A 16,878-nucleotide genomic window follows, 5' to 3' on the forward strand; every position below is an offset into this window, starting at 1 on the left:
CTCTCCGCTCGCTTTTCCATTTTACACGCATGCATGATACTCGACGCATCGTCGGCTCCATTCTTCATCGAGGTTTCTAAATCATCAATGATTGTATCGTTATTCCGTGAAGTTAAAAAATAAAAAAAGAAAAGAAGAGAAAGATGGAGGCCGTAAGGTCTTCTTCATACGTAGTAGAAACGTGGGAATATACTTTAGAAGCTTCCTCTCTCTCAATCTCAACGGTTGTTATCTTGTTCTTCCGGTTGGAAAAATGGTCTTGATTGTCACTTGATGATTTTATAAGTAACACACAAAAATATTACCACCGTAGAAATTGTACACTTTATCTAACAATAAGTAATCAATCAATGATACACCAATGATTATTTGAAGTTATGTCAAATATTTCGCTAAAAAAATAATCATTCTTTATCGATCGTGAGAGAAAAAAATAAACGAGTAACGTTTTACTTACGTTTTCATTCAGTTTTTTTATTCTTTACTACTTTTTTTTTTTGATAAAATATACGTATTTATGTGTATATAAAGTAAATGGATATCTGAAAACAATTTCCGCTTACGACGTTGATTCAAATTCGAAGACTGGAACGGTCTCACGTCTTTCTCGTAAAGTATATACGTATATACATAAGTAGGAGAGAGAAAGAAAGAAGAAAAAAAAAATAAAGAGAAGAGGGTCGTCGCCAAGGAGAGAAAGAAACCTGCATTGTAACGTGGGAGCCCCTTTTGAGGGTTCCAAGGCGTAATCGTTCGTTTCCTTTGGTAGTCGACAGGTGCTTCGTCCGTTAGGTAGGTCCATAACCGGGTGAACCGAAACGCGAACCTTTTGTAAGGACTCCACCCAAAAGGCGTTGACCTTCGAATCACGTTTAACATTTTTCTATAAATATAATATAAACATTTATTTCAAATATAAAAATATATAACGAAGAGAGATTACTCTTAAATATTATTATAATTGACAGTTAATGGTAAAAGTTAATAGTTTCTAATAAATACTATACTGTGTTTCGAGGATTATATTTATTAACCAATTATAATTAATATTAATTACAGCTTATGTAGATAATTTCAAGGAAAGAAAAAAGAAAAAAAGAACTACCCCCTGCATATATTTAAATCAATATAATAATATTAATAAAAGAAATATATCACCGATCTCTACGGTGAGATCGTAATATCATCGAGATGGTCCATAAAAAATATAACACATGCCCGACATTCGCAACCATGTACTTTCCAATGAGACTCTCGTCGCGGAAATGATTAAAGACGATTCGAAAGCGTCTTTGATCGTACGCAAAAAATTATTTTCTTATAAACGATCACGAAAAGAACCAAGAATCAAGAATCGATATTTTAATATTTGAAATATTCATTAAAAAAAAAAACCAATTTGCAAATATCTCACCGAGTCGAATGAGGAGTTTGAGAATATTATTATTTTGTTGTTGTTCTTTTTTTTTCATCGAATTGAATGAATTAACGACGATAATTAGAAAGGAAAATAAATAACCGTCTCGCTTCCGACTTTTTCCTCCCTCTTCCGGTTCCGATTTCTACTTCATTGCTCGTTGCTGCGGCTTACAACTAACCGTCTCACCGGCATTGTTGTTTCAAGGGAATCGCGAATACGCACACGCCCACGCACTTGTTACACGCCTTTTTCTTTCATCGTACCCTTCTTCCTCGTGTCTTTCTTCTTGCCCCCTTCGATCATCTCTACCTAACTCGCCTATATAACATATTTACATATATATGTGTGTGTGTGTGTATGCAGAGAGTATGGTAAGAACCATTAACCGGCTGTCGTCAGTGGAAACTTATGGCAACCCTTCGCCAACGATTTCTAACATTTTTCTATCGCTAATTTCTTTCTCTCTTTCTGTCTATCTATTATTTGTCTCTCTCCTTCTCTTTCTATCTCTCTTTACCTTCTACTTATAAACGTTCTTTTCGAAAACGCGATTCGTCTCACGCCATTCGTAGAAATTATCTTTTGCTTATGTTAGCGCCTAAGCAAAATTGCCAGGATGAAAATTTCAAGGGTCAGAATATTACCCTATGCATTATCGTTCTAACGTGTTCAACTCGATAATTGCTTATCGTCGTTTTCTTTTTTTTTAATTAAAAAAAAAAGAAATAGAAAGAATATCGATAACGGTGTGCAAATTACTCCTCACGAGGAAATTCATTAGAGTTTCTAAAGTATTCCATAGTTCCTTATCTTTATTCATCATACAACAACGTAAACATGTAAATGAAATCGAAATTAGCGGAAATTTGAGGGAGTGAACAATTTTTCGTGTTAATTAAACCACGCACGAATTGTACTTTCTCGTCTTAGTCGTATCTTATCAGACGTGTTCAGGAACAGTGGATTTATTTTGAATTGATAGTTATGAAAAAATAAAATATCTAATTAAAGCGAAATTAATTTAAAATTTAGAAACAGGAGATAGACGAACGAACGAGCGAATATTAATTTGCGTTCGTATTTTCGTTAAGTCATTCTCATCACTCGGACAAATTCTGATTGAATAAGGACAACGTTGTTATCTATAATTTCTTTTATTTTTTTTTTATATTTTACACAGATTCACTGGATGATTCTCGAACGGAAGAAAAGTTTCTAAAGCGAGTGGACTGTCGTTGAAGACACGTTCTAAAAGTCTCCTTTCGTATTCTTGAACGTACATTCCAATCGAGAGTTCTTATACGGACATTACCTACTCTCTACGACACTGTTTAATTTAAAACTATTTAAAAGAATCAACTTGTCCCGTCTTCTTATAATAAATATATTGCAAGTTATCAAGATAGCGATAAAAAGAGAGAAAAGAAAAAGGAAAAACAGGAAAGAAACAAAATTAAATTCAAATAAAATATCAGATAAGAAACTTTTATTTTTATTTTATTTAAATTTTATATCAAACATTTTATTTTTTTTTTTTTAAATTTAAAGAACAATAAGATGGTGAGAAGAAGAAAAAAACAAAGAACAACGTTAATCGTAAACAAATTTTTCTCCGAAGAAAGAAAAAAGAAAAAAGAAGAACGCAAAATCGAAAGAAGAAAAAAAAATGCAATTGCGATTGAAATGGACAAATAATTAAAGCGTACGAAATAAAAAATTTTCTTCTGAATAAGATCGAGAACATTGTATAATTATTATATTCTATAGAAAAGACGTGAAAAAATTCATTAAGAATTCGTAAAGAAATTCGTTGCAATTTAACGAACCGCTCGATTAATTCGAATTTCCTGATGAAATCGTGATGGGGGTGGGGGATAGGGGGGGAGCGGGTGTTAACCGTTCTTGCATTTTTTAACCCGAGTACTTTCGTAGACTTTTCCATACGAAGAAGTACCATCTTATATCGATTCAACAAGTATTGCAAATAAAAGTAGACGTATGTATTCATGTATGTATGTACATATAATTTGTGTGTGTGTTTGTGTGTGTGTAGTAAGTGTACATACATATACTCAAGAAAGATCGTCGTTTCTGGTGGAGGGGTTCGACCCAGATATCAGTCCTTCGAAGGCATCGGCTTCAACAGAGTTCTTAGCGCGAACCTCGAAGCGTGTTGAGCCTAGAAACGTTACCGAGGCTACCTACCTGACGGAAGACCAACTTCTCGAATAACCAACAACCGGGCCTTCTTCTTCCTTCAGTCACTCATTCGTCGTTCCACAGTACGGAACACAACAGCGCATCATCATCTTCTCTTACGCTCTTTCATATTGATTTTCTATCATAACTTTGTGAATAAGATACACACAAAAAAGTTTATACACGCGATTTGTGAATACATATCTTCGTTTGTAAACGTGTTATTATAGAAAAATTGATGTAAGGATATATATACTGTAATTGAATTTTTTTTCTTTTTTTTTTTCTTTTTTCGGAATGTGTTTTTGAGAAGATTGATAAATTGATCTGAAAAGTGAAGAAGAAAAAGTGACAGTGTTTAGTAAAATCCATTTTTTTTTTTTTTACAATTTCATGTGAGTGAGAATAAAAAGTATTTTTTTGTTTCTTTTTTGAGAGGGGTAAGGTGAATAGGATATCTCGAATACATCGTGACTTACATATTACATATATGTAATAGTATATTTAATTGAATCGATTGTTCTATTTTTGATTGTTTCTATTGCATGTTATTATTCTCAGAAAATCGTTTATCATTTAAATCGTTCTGATTTGTCATTTCAAAATAGTACGTATATTATATATACATATATGTATATAAATGTGTTTACGTGCTGTCAATCGTAACTCGACCGTGATCTAAAGTATAACGCGTACGTCAGTCAAATAGGTTTGGCCTTTCCGTGACTCGTTACACTCCCTCGTTTTACAATTACAATGAAGAAATTATCGTAATAGAACGGAGAGCGTTGGCACGATTAACGTTATGCGTGCCGATGTGTAACAACGAGCGTGCGGTTTTAAATCGAATCGGTGAACGGTCATGTAATTAATAGTGCGTGACACTAAAAGAAATAAGGAGAAAGAAAAAAAAAAATGTGCTTAACGAAAATATTATATATAGAAAATAACGACGACATTTACTATGACCGGTTGTCGTTTTAAATCGAAGACTAGTTTCCTTCGAAAAGTGAATTTTCTCTCAACAGTTGACGCAGTTGACGCGTAAATATTGAATCATTTACATCTCTCCGTTAGAAATATCAATGTACGTGTGTATATATATGTGTGTGTGTGTGTGTGTATGTGTTTGCGTATTCGTGTTAATAAATCTAACAAAAATTGATAAATAATTTTGTTTCTTAAATACATTTGCAAAATTTTCATTTTAATGTATATCAGAATTGATATATATATTAAACAATATGTAATCGATTCTTCGGGAACTCGAAATTGATAGTTTTATCCTTGAACTCGTCAAAATTACAGTAATCAAAACCGGGATTGTATTGGAGCATATGGTTGTATCTGTTTACCTTCTCTTCGTTTAGTTAGTTGAAACGATCTCAATAGATACAATGTCGTAAGATGTAATACATCGGTTTCCCATGACAGTGTCATGGCGAAATCTTCTAGTATTCGTATCGTGATGCTCGGTTACTACTAACAGTCTTACACGATGTTGTTTATCTCCTGAAACTAAATATAAATTCGAATAAAATTTACCACGGTTAACGGTTTGTTTTCTCGCTGGAAAAATGTTTATTGAATTTTTCAAATGGTCATACATGAATGGATAAGAACGAATATTTAAAAAGATTTATTTCGAAACGATTCCCATCGTAATCGTGGAATAACGTTTTTCACAATCGAATATTTTCTTATTCATGTAACAATTCATAAATTCTGATATTTTAACTGAACGCTTTGGTTATTTTGTAGAGTAGGTTGATAATAAATAAATTAATCTGATAAATATTACAAGAGTTCAGTAAAAAAAAAAAAAGAATAAAATATTTATCATTTAAATTTTAAATTATGTAAAACGAAACAAATGGAAATAGTTTTTAATTTAATTAGTGTATAAGCAGTCACGGTACACTTATTGATTTTTCCACGGAAGAACATAAGTAATTTGGAAAATGTTCTTTTCTAAAAGAATATTATTATAAAATTTGTGACTACAAAAATTGGTTTAACGATGTTATTTTCGTCGTTTAAAAAGAACGTGCAAATACGAAAAAGATGAAGAAATTTGTTTTATCGGTCACGAAAAATCGATTACGTTCTTTTTTTTTTTTATTTCTCATTCTTTTCTTGCTTACTCTTCCTTTATCTCACATCAGTTTTTATTAAAAAAAAAAAGTGACTCTTTACGTTTATCGTTTTATACTCTTAACAAATGACGTAATTTCTTCTTTTAATTTTTTTTTTATGAAAGACTGTTTATTTCTTTCTAAAAAAAGAAGAAGAAATAAAAAAGGTCTGACGTAAGATGTCCGAACTAAACGCGCAGTTTCTTTTCCATCCGAGGACTCCTTCGTTCGAGCATAACAGACGATTCTACCACGGCTATTTTCAAATAAGAAAATATTACCAGGATCGCGATCTCTGTTACGTAAGTCGAACCCTTGCCGACTTCGTGTTAATCGTTAATAATAATAATAATAATAATAATAATAATAATATCTTATCGTTTCAAGTTTTTCAAATAGAATCAAAGATCAGTTTCCCTTTTTATCTTTCTTTTTGTTTTATCAAACACGTGACACGTATGTATGTATACAAGTACGTATGTATGTATGTATGTATTTATATGGAAATATTATTTGCTTTTTTTTTTACATATCCATGGATACACGAGTGTTGATTAAAGATATCGATCTTCTTGTTTTTTGATTCTTCTTCGAGAAAAATCGGATAGAAAATATAATAATGAACGTTGAGATTAATCATTCATTTGTTTTATCCAGAATCTCCCATAATCAAATGTACCATGCGTTATTATAATTTAATGACTCCGCACGTTATTATCGCCTTATTAACCTTGTCTCGAAACAGGAAGTTACAATTCTCAAACAATCGGCTAAGCACTTATACACTACGACGATTTCTTGATAAAGGCAAAGGTGTAACGTTACTCTCGATTTATATAATGATTTATTTATTTATTTATTTATTTATTTATTTACTTATTCATTTCAATAATTTCATTATTAAACACGTTGCTGATGTTCGTGTTTTTTTTTGTTCCCGTTAGATAATGTCAAAGAAATTATATATCATTCGTGAATTAATTAAAAAACCGGTTTCCTTGTTTCTTTGTATACGAAATTACAAAATTTTCGAGTAATTTAGAACAAACGCGAGTAAAAATGTAATGCGTGCTCGAAGTTGAAAAAGAATATTTAAAAAATTGCATAATAAGTCTAAATTGCATAATGAGTGGGCCGTTTGCAAGAATTCTGACTGTTAGGAATTACCGGTTTAAAGTATCAAAAGCAAAAAATCACAGAAAGGGATTGGAAAGGGAAGAGAGTGGAACGTGTCGCGATTAAAAGCGAAGTTTCATGTTTATTAATTCGCTTCAATGATAGTACGACTACTCGTGATTTCCAGGAAAAAAGGAAAAAAAATAAACATGACCATTTCTCTCAGTCAGTCGACATTGCGACAAAAAGAAAGAGAAAAAAAAAGAAAAAGAAAAAAAAAGAGTTTGTTAGCGCGAAATAATTGTAATTAAAAGCAAAGCATTGTTCGTCGTTGAGTGCTTACAAATCCCACGAGAGTCTTCTTCATGGAATTTCTCACGGTGTCCTTTAAAGAAAGAAAGAAATAAGATCTTCCTTGATCTGCATGCTTAACTTATTCTTTAATCTGTTTAAAATATTAAAACTAATTCAATACTTTAAAAAAAAATATATGATTAACCGGATGCTTAGATTTATTTAGAAATTTTTCCATGTGCGAGATTTTATATCGAATGTTAATCTGTTAACGAGGAAATAAGCGTCGAGTTATCGAATAAAAGGTAAAATAAATAGGATTAAACGATCTTTTTTATAAAAAAAAACAAAAGCATTATATTATATTTTTCTATTATGGCTTTTTTTAGTATTCATTCATTAATCCAACGCTTCCTGTATTCTTTGGAACGATTTTATTTTTCGTCAAGAAAAAAACAAAAAAAGAATTACACATCTACGTTTACCGATCGAACATTTTCTCGGTTAACAGGTTTAATTAAAGGAGAAAGGTGTTTCGGGTGAAAGGATCGAAAGCTTGTCTTGCTTTATGAATTTGTCTCTTACTTACATACTTTTTGAATTCCTTTTTCATTGATATATATTAAATGGTAGCATTTCCGCGTTATAAGTATGTTCATATGCGATTTCTTTTTCTTTAACTAATATATTTATATAGAAAAAAAATTTCTTTGCGAGAGTAGTAATAAAATCCGCAAACGTTTCTTCGATCGACAACGATTATGATTTTTTTTGTTTTCTTTTATTAATTGCAAATAACGATTTGCTTTGCGTTAAAAGCCTCGACAACGTTACGTAAAGTTTATATTTCCTTTTTTATGAACGCAGGTTTGAAAATATTTCTATTCTCGATAGGTCAAATCGCAAAATACCTCTCGAAGTATGCGAGAATGCAATTACTATCATTTATCGAACTGCTATCGGGTGAAGACGATTTCTAATGACCTTAAAAACGGCTTCGTAATTTCTTGCATTAAAATCGTTTTCTCATCCATCATATCAAGACAATTTTACGCTCTATAGTATAAATTAAAAGAGAAAGTCCATAACAAATTTATCGAAAGTATCACGAAGACTATGGTTGCATATATAAAATTGACTTTACTTTAATATCTAAAAGTCACGATATATTCGAGATATTTTTCTAAAGTATTCCAAAAAAAAATAGAAAAAGAAAAAACACACCAAAAACAATTTCTCATAACCTTGAAATTAATTGTAGAATGCTATGTACCCGTGGAACGATGCATCGGCGTTGGAAAATCTTTCGAATTTTTTAAACGAACTAACTGGATTGTAATGTTGGGATAACAAAAAAAACAGAAAAGAAAAGTCGAATATAAATTGAACATTAAATCGTAAGAAAAAGAAGAATCGAGAAAACGATGATGGAACGCGAGGTATCCGATGCCGAGGGTGTATTTTCAAGAGGACTATTAGGAAATTGGGAAGAATTACCGACGACCTTGAGAAGACGTCAAAAGCACAGACCAGAAATCCTAAGTCAATTTGCCGACTTTTCGGAATCGTCGGAAAGTGAATTTCGTAAGGTTGACGGTCATGCTTTTAATAACGTTCAACGTATCGTCAAAAGATCAGAATTTTTACGAAGATTGGACGTTAACGAGAATGGAAAGAACGTTGAAACGAAAAATGATAGAAAATCGATAACGTCCGATCGTTTGTATAACGGATTGAACGAAGATTATCGCAGACATTACGATAATAATCACGAAACAAAATTAGGATCACACAAAAAGAGTCTAGTTAATTTAGCTAACAGATTCGATTTGAAAAGTTTGTCAGACGAGGATCGTAAAACAAATTCACCGGACAGTCTTCTAGTTAAATCCTCGGAATCCGATCTTAGCAGCGACGAGTATGGACACACCGATGATTCTGGAGCATTTTTAGAAAAAACATCTAACTTCGATCGTAACACTTCGAAGATCGAACAGAGAACAACTACGGGTTTCATTAAATTCTTCGCTCGTGACAACGATTGTAACAAACTTAAGAAAAAATCCGATGATTTATCACGTACAACTACACCTTTGGTATATACCAATCAATTGGACGTTAACAAGAACAATTTGAATCCGAATACGAAAAGTTTCGATTACGTTCGTAAAGATACGAAAAATGATTACCACAGTAATCAACAAAAATTCGAATACGAAAATATTCCTCGTATAGATATGTCGAAGTTAGATCAAAAATCTTTTATCAATCATAACTCGACGAAGAGTACGGAAAATGAATCACAAATTGATCATGATAATAATCACCATCACCATCATCATCATCATCATTATAATCATCGCAATCAATCTCAACCAACGATTGAACAATTGAGATTGGAGGAGGGTTGTCAGCTAAGAAACTCGAGAAACTCGTCACCCAATTTAACGAGAAATGCGGAAGACGGTAGGAAGTATCGTACGCCGTCACCGAATCGTCAAAGAAACGGTACAGATGATTTAAGGATCAACGGACTCATTCAAGATTTCTATGATAGCGAGCAGATGATGGCACGGGTGAACGGTGATCGAAGGATGTCCAAGATGGAGACGATCACGGAAGAAAACGCAGCAAACGATGGAAATAAACTTAGCGTACGTGAGATATTGAAGAGATTCGAGGAACTTCGTACGCAAAACGAAATACAACAGGCGTCCGAGGAAAAGTCGAACGACAAAACGCTCACCACCATTCAGGAGACCTTGAAGAAACTCGACGAGAAGGTCAAGAGCTTCCAGGTCATGATCCCTATTAAAAAAAGTCGAATCTCTTTTCTTTTTTCTTCTTCTTATTACTTTTACCTGAATGTCAACCCCCCCCCTTCCTTCTCTCCCGATCACCGAATGCATTCCACAAACTATATTTTTATCCTCGATTTTGTTGCGTTGCAGAAAAAGAGAAATTCCAATTTCGTATCTTTCTCTTACGAGACAAAGATATTTGAAATGTTTTTAAATGTTTCTCTCTATTATTCATTCAGAAATGAATGTGAGAGTGTTAATGGGAATGAAAGTATCTTACAGTTTCGCTGCTAATGGAAAAATAAAATAATTAAATATGCATAATTTGAAAAGTAATCATCAGATTATAATTTACTGTTCATTTTAAAAGTAACAATTCAATTATTGTTAATAAATAAACATTCCCACATTGCTATGAGAAACGATGAATAAGAAAAATGTAAAGGAGAAACGTTATAAACAAATCAAAATAATATCGTAAATCGTGCAAAATTCTCACATATAATTGACTTACATTCGATCGCATAAATAGAAATACAAATTTCCGAACATTCAAGGATTTCTCTGGTTTCATTTTTACGAACTCTAGGAAATCAACTTTTTGTTTTTTATATGAATTCGAGGTATACGAAGAAGTCGACCTTGAATCGATCTCACCTTTCCATAATTTTTCTTCTTTTTCTTTTTTTTTAACACCCCTTTTTCCTATCTCTCTTTCTCTTTGCCATTTATCTCTTCTTTTTTTCTTTTTGTTCTTTTTATCTTTCTCAAGAAAAGTGTTGAAAATAATCGTACGTGTTATTCCGCAAGGTGATGATAGAAATGTGTCGCCTCTTTCTTCCGTACAAATCTTTACGTTTACCACAAGAAATTCTTTTTTTTGTTTAAGAAGGAAAGAAAGAAAAGAAAAAAAGAAAAAAGAAAAAAAGAAAGAATAAAGACATACCGCTAGGTGAACAAAATAAGGCATGGGGAAAGGAATGTTCGATGCTTTTATATAAATCATGCCGGATAACTGTTTCCACGCCACGATTGTGCGAAAGGCGAATTATCTCGAATGAGAGGCACCTATCTTAAAGAAATATAATATGACCAAAGAAGAAATGAAACGTGTTAAAAGATATGTTTATGTTCATCCTTGTCGTAGTCTTCGTCTTCGTTTTAGTCTATGTCAGTTAATAAAATATATCTAACACAAATTATTGAGATCACTTTATAAGTTTCGTGAGAAATAGGGGGAAAAACAAAAACAAAAAATATAACAAATCCGTATACGTATATAAAGGGGAATCTATTTAATATATCATTCGATCATTAACGCCATATGCTTGTAACGTTGATAAGGAAACTGGTATTTCGAGATTATACTTAAACTTAAACATCACCGGATTAGAAACTGCATTTTTCGAAAGCGTCAATTCCGCGAATACGGACTTCTTTTATTTATTCGCTTTAGTACTTAGAAAGTCGAGACATGTTCATACATGCATCACGTGATCACGTGATACGTATAAGTTATTATAAATTCGTTAACACTCGTCTAGTTTCATCTCACGGCAAGTATGTGGATGCATTTGAGATATAATGTGGGTCAGGGTCGACATCTGTTTATCCCACATACAAACAAATATCCGTGGCACATATGCTTTCATATATCTATACAGACACTTACACACGCGTTTGATAGTTTTACTTGTTAAGAATCGAGCTTTCAAGTATCCATATACCGGGTGTCGCTTTATTTAGTCATGGAGATCGGATCGAGATACTGTACAAACATACGAGAATTGGATTCTATTTTTTTTTTACGACGAGAAAAGTCCATAATTAATTTCATTATCGATTTATAAGTTTAAATAATACCACGAACAAAGGTATTATTACATCGACAGAATGCATGAAACGTCGAGAAAAACTAGGTAAGATAATGCAAAAAGAAAAAACCATTGATGAAACGAGATTTGAAATATCTCTTGGTATTCGATATCCATCCGCGGAAAATCAACGAGAAATCAATTGAAAGAAGGTTGAAACAATTTATTATTAATGAGCTTGATATTTAATGGATGCCAATGTTTCTTTCTCTACTTATAATAGAAAAAGAAAGAAAAAAGAGTAAAAAGAAAAAAAGTAGCAATTCGAGAAACGCGGTTGCGTGTCGGTTAGAGGGAATTGATCGGCTTAGAAGGGAAACGTGTTGTTTTTTTCGTACGAGAAACTGATCAGATACCGTACATAGAGGACTGGTGAAATGAAGGAAATGAAAATGGCAAAAGAGTAGCGTGGAGGAAACGTTAAGAGAGGTCCTCGTCGAGTCGCGATAAAACTCGTTCGAATTGCACGAAGACACGCGAGGGAAGAAGAGTCTTTTGAAAGAAAGTAAAAAGAAAAGAAAAGAAAAGCATTCTGATCATATAATTTATGTTATGATTTATCATATACATATCTATCTTTACCCTACCTCTACGTTATGATTTATCGTACTATTAATCGTACTTAGTAATCGTTTTATCATATACACTAACCAGTTAGCATGCCCCACTGATCATCATACGCAACTTTATTCATTATGCGATTCGTTATACTTATTTAGTTATTTTATTTCAAGTTATCTTACGATCTGCCATACTTATTATCTGAGTTATTGTAAATGCATTTTTGATGATATAAATAATTTTCTTATTTTTTGTTCTTTTTTCGTTTTTTTTACAGATCGAACAGAAACCCCAACAAAAGCCGAATCATCATCATCATGAAAATCACGTATCGCAGATCACAAAGAGTATTCAGTTGCAGACAAATCACGCGACGACAACGAATCACGTCCAATCTCACAATCAAAACAATCACATTATTTCCAATCATGAAAATCACATGCCGTTGAATCGCGTGCCAAATCACGTGTCCGTTGTTAATCACGCTAATCATCAAAAGAATCAACAAAATCATCGAACGAGCCCCAATCAAGAATGGCGACAACCGGAAGACAATGGAAGATTGCACGACGAGAGTATTTACGAGAGTGGTCCCGTTGTCAACGATGGAAAACACTCACTATTGCAATACGCCATGTTAAATTTCAGACAAAGCACGGAAAAGTAAGTCAACTATATTTTCTTATGTAAATTTTTCTTTCTCTATAACGTCACGTAACTTTTAACAATCAAAAAAAGTATATTGTTTTATATTTTCAATTTTATTTCTTGATCGCGAAAATAATTGTTAGTTCGTAATTAGTAATAATTAAACTATAAGTTTTCACATTATATTATTTTTATTATACTATAGGGGGTTAATATTCGATAAATAATGATCGGAAAAATTTAGTCGAACGACTTTACGATTTTTAATGAAAGCATGACTAACAAACGAATTATATTTCTTATAGCAGATTATTCAAATAGCATTTCTTTCGTATTATATCGTAAAAAAAGTAGAAATACAATTGTATTTAAAATATTCTTCTTCTATAAATATGAACTTAATTTGTAATGACTATAACTCGAGAATAAAGTAAAACAATATTTGAAATATTTTATTATCAAATTTCACATAACTTTGTTTAGCAACAATTCGAATTGCCGATGCATCTTCAACGTCTGCTTCGTTCGTTTCTCATGCACGTTGTTAAACCGCTTGATCGAGAGCATTATGTTGAAAACAAAGGTTTATGAAAGTACGGAATTCACACATTCTACAATGTAGAAGAAAAATCTTGCGTTCGATTTTGTACGTAGGCATAAAACGTAAAAAGATAAAATCTATTTGTTTAAGGCGTTGGGGGCGAGAGGGGGAAATATTTTTGCATTTAAAAAAAATGCAAGATCGAATCGTATACGAGAGATACATTAGACTTTCACGACAAAAATGTCACCAATCTTGTCCTGGTTGAAAGAAAATTCCAAGCCATCGATAGAAATAGTGGAAATCAGTGAGTAAAAGGGTCAAGGAGGGGGATATAAATAAATGCAATAAAAGTAATAAAAGCTAGTTTTACGTTATTACTATTATCGATCGCGGTAGTACAATAATTACGACGAATGAATAAAACGTAAAATGATAATCGGTAAACCACCTGGCTTACGCAAGAAGACACACACGAGGAGAGATTCGTGTTGAGAAAGCATAACGCATGCAGTTCTCAGATAACATCAACCACCAATCACCGACACGGTTCTCTTCTCTTTCTTCGTCTTCTTCCTGAATCGCGCGCTCTCCATTTCTTCTTCATATATTTTTTTTTCTTTTCCTTCTTTTTCCATAGTTAGAAGTGCGCTCTCAGGATGTGCTGGTAAAAAAGATTTTCATCAGGCCTTTCTCCTATAAAACACAATCGTCGTTATAACAATTTGCATTTTAATACGGAAATCAATGAGAGAGAGAGGAAAAGAAAACACAAATACCTTTTATCTTTTTTCTTTAACGATATAATTGTTGTTTTTTTAAAAAGAAAAATCTTAATAGAAAAGATAAATACCTACTCGTTTTTCTCTTCTTGTTCGTCAGGTTCGAGATGTTAAAAACAGCGGACGGTTCGATAAGTGGTTCGTTGAAAGTGATCGAGTCGTTGAAGAGCAAGAAAAAAGGGAAGAAAAACAAAGGACAACAAGATGGTGCAGAATGGACATGGAAGGAACAAGTGGATCTTGTCAAATATTCGAATGTACCAATTGAACAAAGTCTTTTGAGACTTGATGCAGATTTAAGTGCATTGGCCGTCGAGTGTTTTCTATGTTTGATGAGATATATGGGAGATCAACCGTTACCTCCTGATATGAGCGAGGTCAAATGTGTCTACACGATTCTCATGGTAAACATGTTTTAAATGATTATCATCATTATCATATATTTTAAATAAATATGTATATTTTGATTTCATTAGTTGGAATTTATTAACATTCATTTTATTAGCATTGTCACAAATACGAATTATTACGTGACGAAGTTTATTGTCAATTGATGAAACAAACAACAAACAACAAGAGCCCTAATCCAGACAGCTGTCAACGCGGATGGCGTCTTTTCAGTATCGTAGCTGCTTATTTCACTTGCAGCGAAGGATTAAAACCGTATTTAACTAAATATCTCGAAACTGCAGCTTACGATAAGAGACGAGCCTATCACGGTACTGCTACGGTTTGTCTTCAAAATTTAAGAAAAACTGTTAAATATGGTGGACGAAAAAATGTACCCAGCGTAGAAGAGATCATGGCTATCAGTGCGGGAAGAAATGCTAAAAGACAAATTTATAGATTACCTGGTGGAACCGAAAGAGTGATCAACACTAAATGTACTACGGTTGTGCAGGTTCTGATTAATTTGATTTATTTTTATTATTCTTATTAATATTCATTTATTTCATTCAATTGACGTATTTAATTAATATCATTAATTTAATTGTTTGTTTGTACTTTTTTTTTATTATTAATAATTATTATATATTTTATTTTTAAAGGATGTCATCGAAGAAATGTGCAATGTTATATCTGTAAGAAATCCACACGAGATGGACGAGTTTTCATTATATTGTATAGTCGATGGGGATGCATTTACTATGCCATTGGCAAGAGACGAATATATATTAGACGTGACCACCGAATTACACAAAAATCATCAGGTGTTTTATTTAATATTTTGCAGGTACGATTATATCAATACGATTAAAAATTTATTATAATAAATAATGTATGTTAATGACACACATCTATACGAATAATTTTTTTTATTTGTTCATTTCTTAGATCCGTGTGGTATTATTCGTTAAGGCTTGACGCACCATTGTACATAGAAGTTGTTTTTAACCAAATTGCTCCGGATTATTTAGAAGGACTCTTGTTAGTATTACCCGGAGAACATTTACCTCAAGACGTCATTGTAAGTATTACAATTGTGTCAATGTAACTTTTTGTTTTATTTTTTCTTTTTTTTATTGTTCCAATTTCTAAAGAAACAAAATTTCTTTCAGTACGATATGGCTCAAATAGCAGCACTTTTGCATAGAGCAGCTGACATGACGCACGAGCCTGCTACAAAGGAAATAAAATATTTGTTGCCAAAACCAGCGCTTAGTTTAAGAGAACCAAGACCCCAGCAATGGTCGAACATGGTACAACAAGCTTGGAACAACATACATCTCATAACAGCAGCTGCTTCCAAAGCCCAAGTATTAGGTAAATATAAAATATATTTATTAACGACTTCAATCACAAATAAAAAAAAACATACTTCACGAATGGCTTTGAATTTTTAGAAATATTATCAAAATGGCCGTTATTCGGGTCGAGTTTTTTCGCCGTGAAAAGAATTCCTGAGGGTAAAGAAAAGGGCGGCGATCATATATTGGCCTTGAATCGTCACGGTGTACATTTCGTAGACTTAGTCACTCACGTGAGTATATTAAATATTTCTAATTAAAAAAAAAAAGAAAAAGGAAAAAGTGTCAATATTATTAAGATGAACCAAAAGTTCGTGCGTTTTTTAAATTAATATTTTACTCGCATATAAAGTAATTTTTTTATTGGCTTCCAAAAATTGCACTATCTGAAACAACGCAATAAACGCACGAACTTTTGATTCATCCTTATAAAAATTAAAATATATATTATTTATATAACAATAATGTGAAAAATATTTTAGGAAACGTTGTATCATTATCCATACTCCGAAGTTATTTCAACGCGAAAAGTTAAATCCGAGGAAGGTACACTTTACTTGGATATGAAATGTGGCAATCTTATGCAACAACGTATAACCAGACTGCAAACAGAGCAAGCTCATGAAATTTCACGTCTGATTAGGCAGTATATAACCATGGAACAAAGAACTACCAACTCGCAGACCGGTGGTGGAATTGGTTTTGGAATGAGATAAACTCATTAACATTAAACTTTCGTTTTTTAATCTGTCACTGTTA

At 32.4% G+C, this 16,878-nt stretch overlaps 1 protein-coding gene and 1 long non-coding RNA gene across 2 annotated transcripts in view; one reads left to right on the top strand and one right to left on the bottom strand.

Moving 5' to 3' along the window:
- The window catches only part of LOC122516963 (unconventional myosin-XV), a 53,918-nt gene extending 37,053 nt beyond the window's left edge, over positions 1 to 16,865 (top strand). Inside the window, exons 28-35 of the mRNA XM_043635213.1 lie at positions 12,678 to 13,063; positions 14,472 to 14,775; positions 14,877 to 15,272; positions 15,421 to 15,605; positions 15,707 to 15,839; positions 15,931 to 16,135; positions 16,216 to 16,352; positions 16,602 to 16,865. Coding sequence (XP_043491148.1) covers positions 12,678 to 13,063; positions 14,472 to 14,775; positions 14,877 to 15,272; positions 15,421 to 15,605; positions 15,707 to 15,839; positions 15,931 to 16,135; positions 16,216 to 16,352; positions 16,602 to 16,835 — 1,980 coding nt within the window. The 3' untranslated portion in view covers positions 16,836 to 16,865. The remainder of the gene's footprint in view (positions 1 to 12,677; positions 13,064 to 14,471; positions 14,776 to 14,876; positions 15,273 to 15,420; positions 15,606 to 15,706; positions 15,840 to 15,930; positions 16,136 to 16,215; positions 16,353 to 16,601) is intronic.
- Positions 13,953 to 14,515, bottom strand: LOC122516971. The gene is made up of 2 exons (XR_006303696.1): positions 14,447 to 14,515; positions 13,953 to 14,285 (listed from the first exon to the last, which is right to left on the bottom strand). It is a non-coding gene; the product is annotated as an uncharacterized LOC122516971 (long non-coding RNA).
- Positions 16,866 to 16,878: the final 13 nt, after the last annotated feature.

Source organism: Polistes fuscatus, unplaced genomic scaffold, assembly GCF_010416935.1.
Source record: "Polistes fuscatus isolate 324 unplaced genomic scaffold, CU_Pfus_HIC Scaffold2, whole genome shotgun sequence".
NCBI lineage: Eukaryota > Metazoa > Arthropoda > Insecta > Hymenoptera > Vespidae > Polistes > Polistes fuscatus.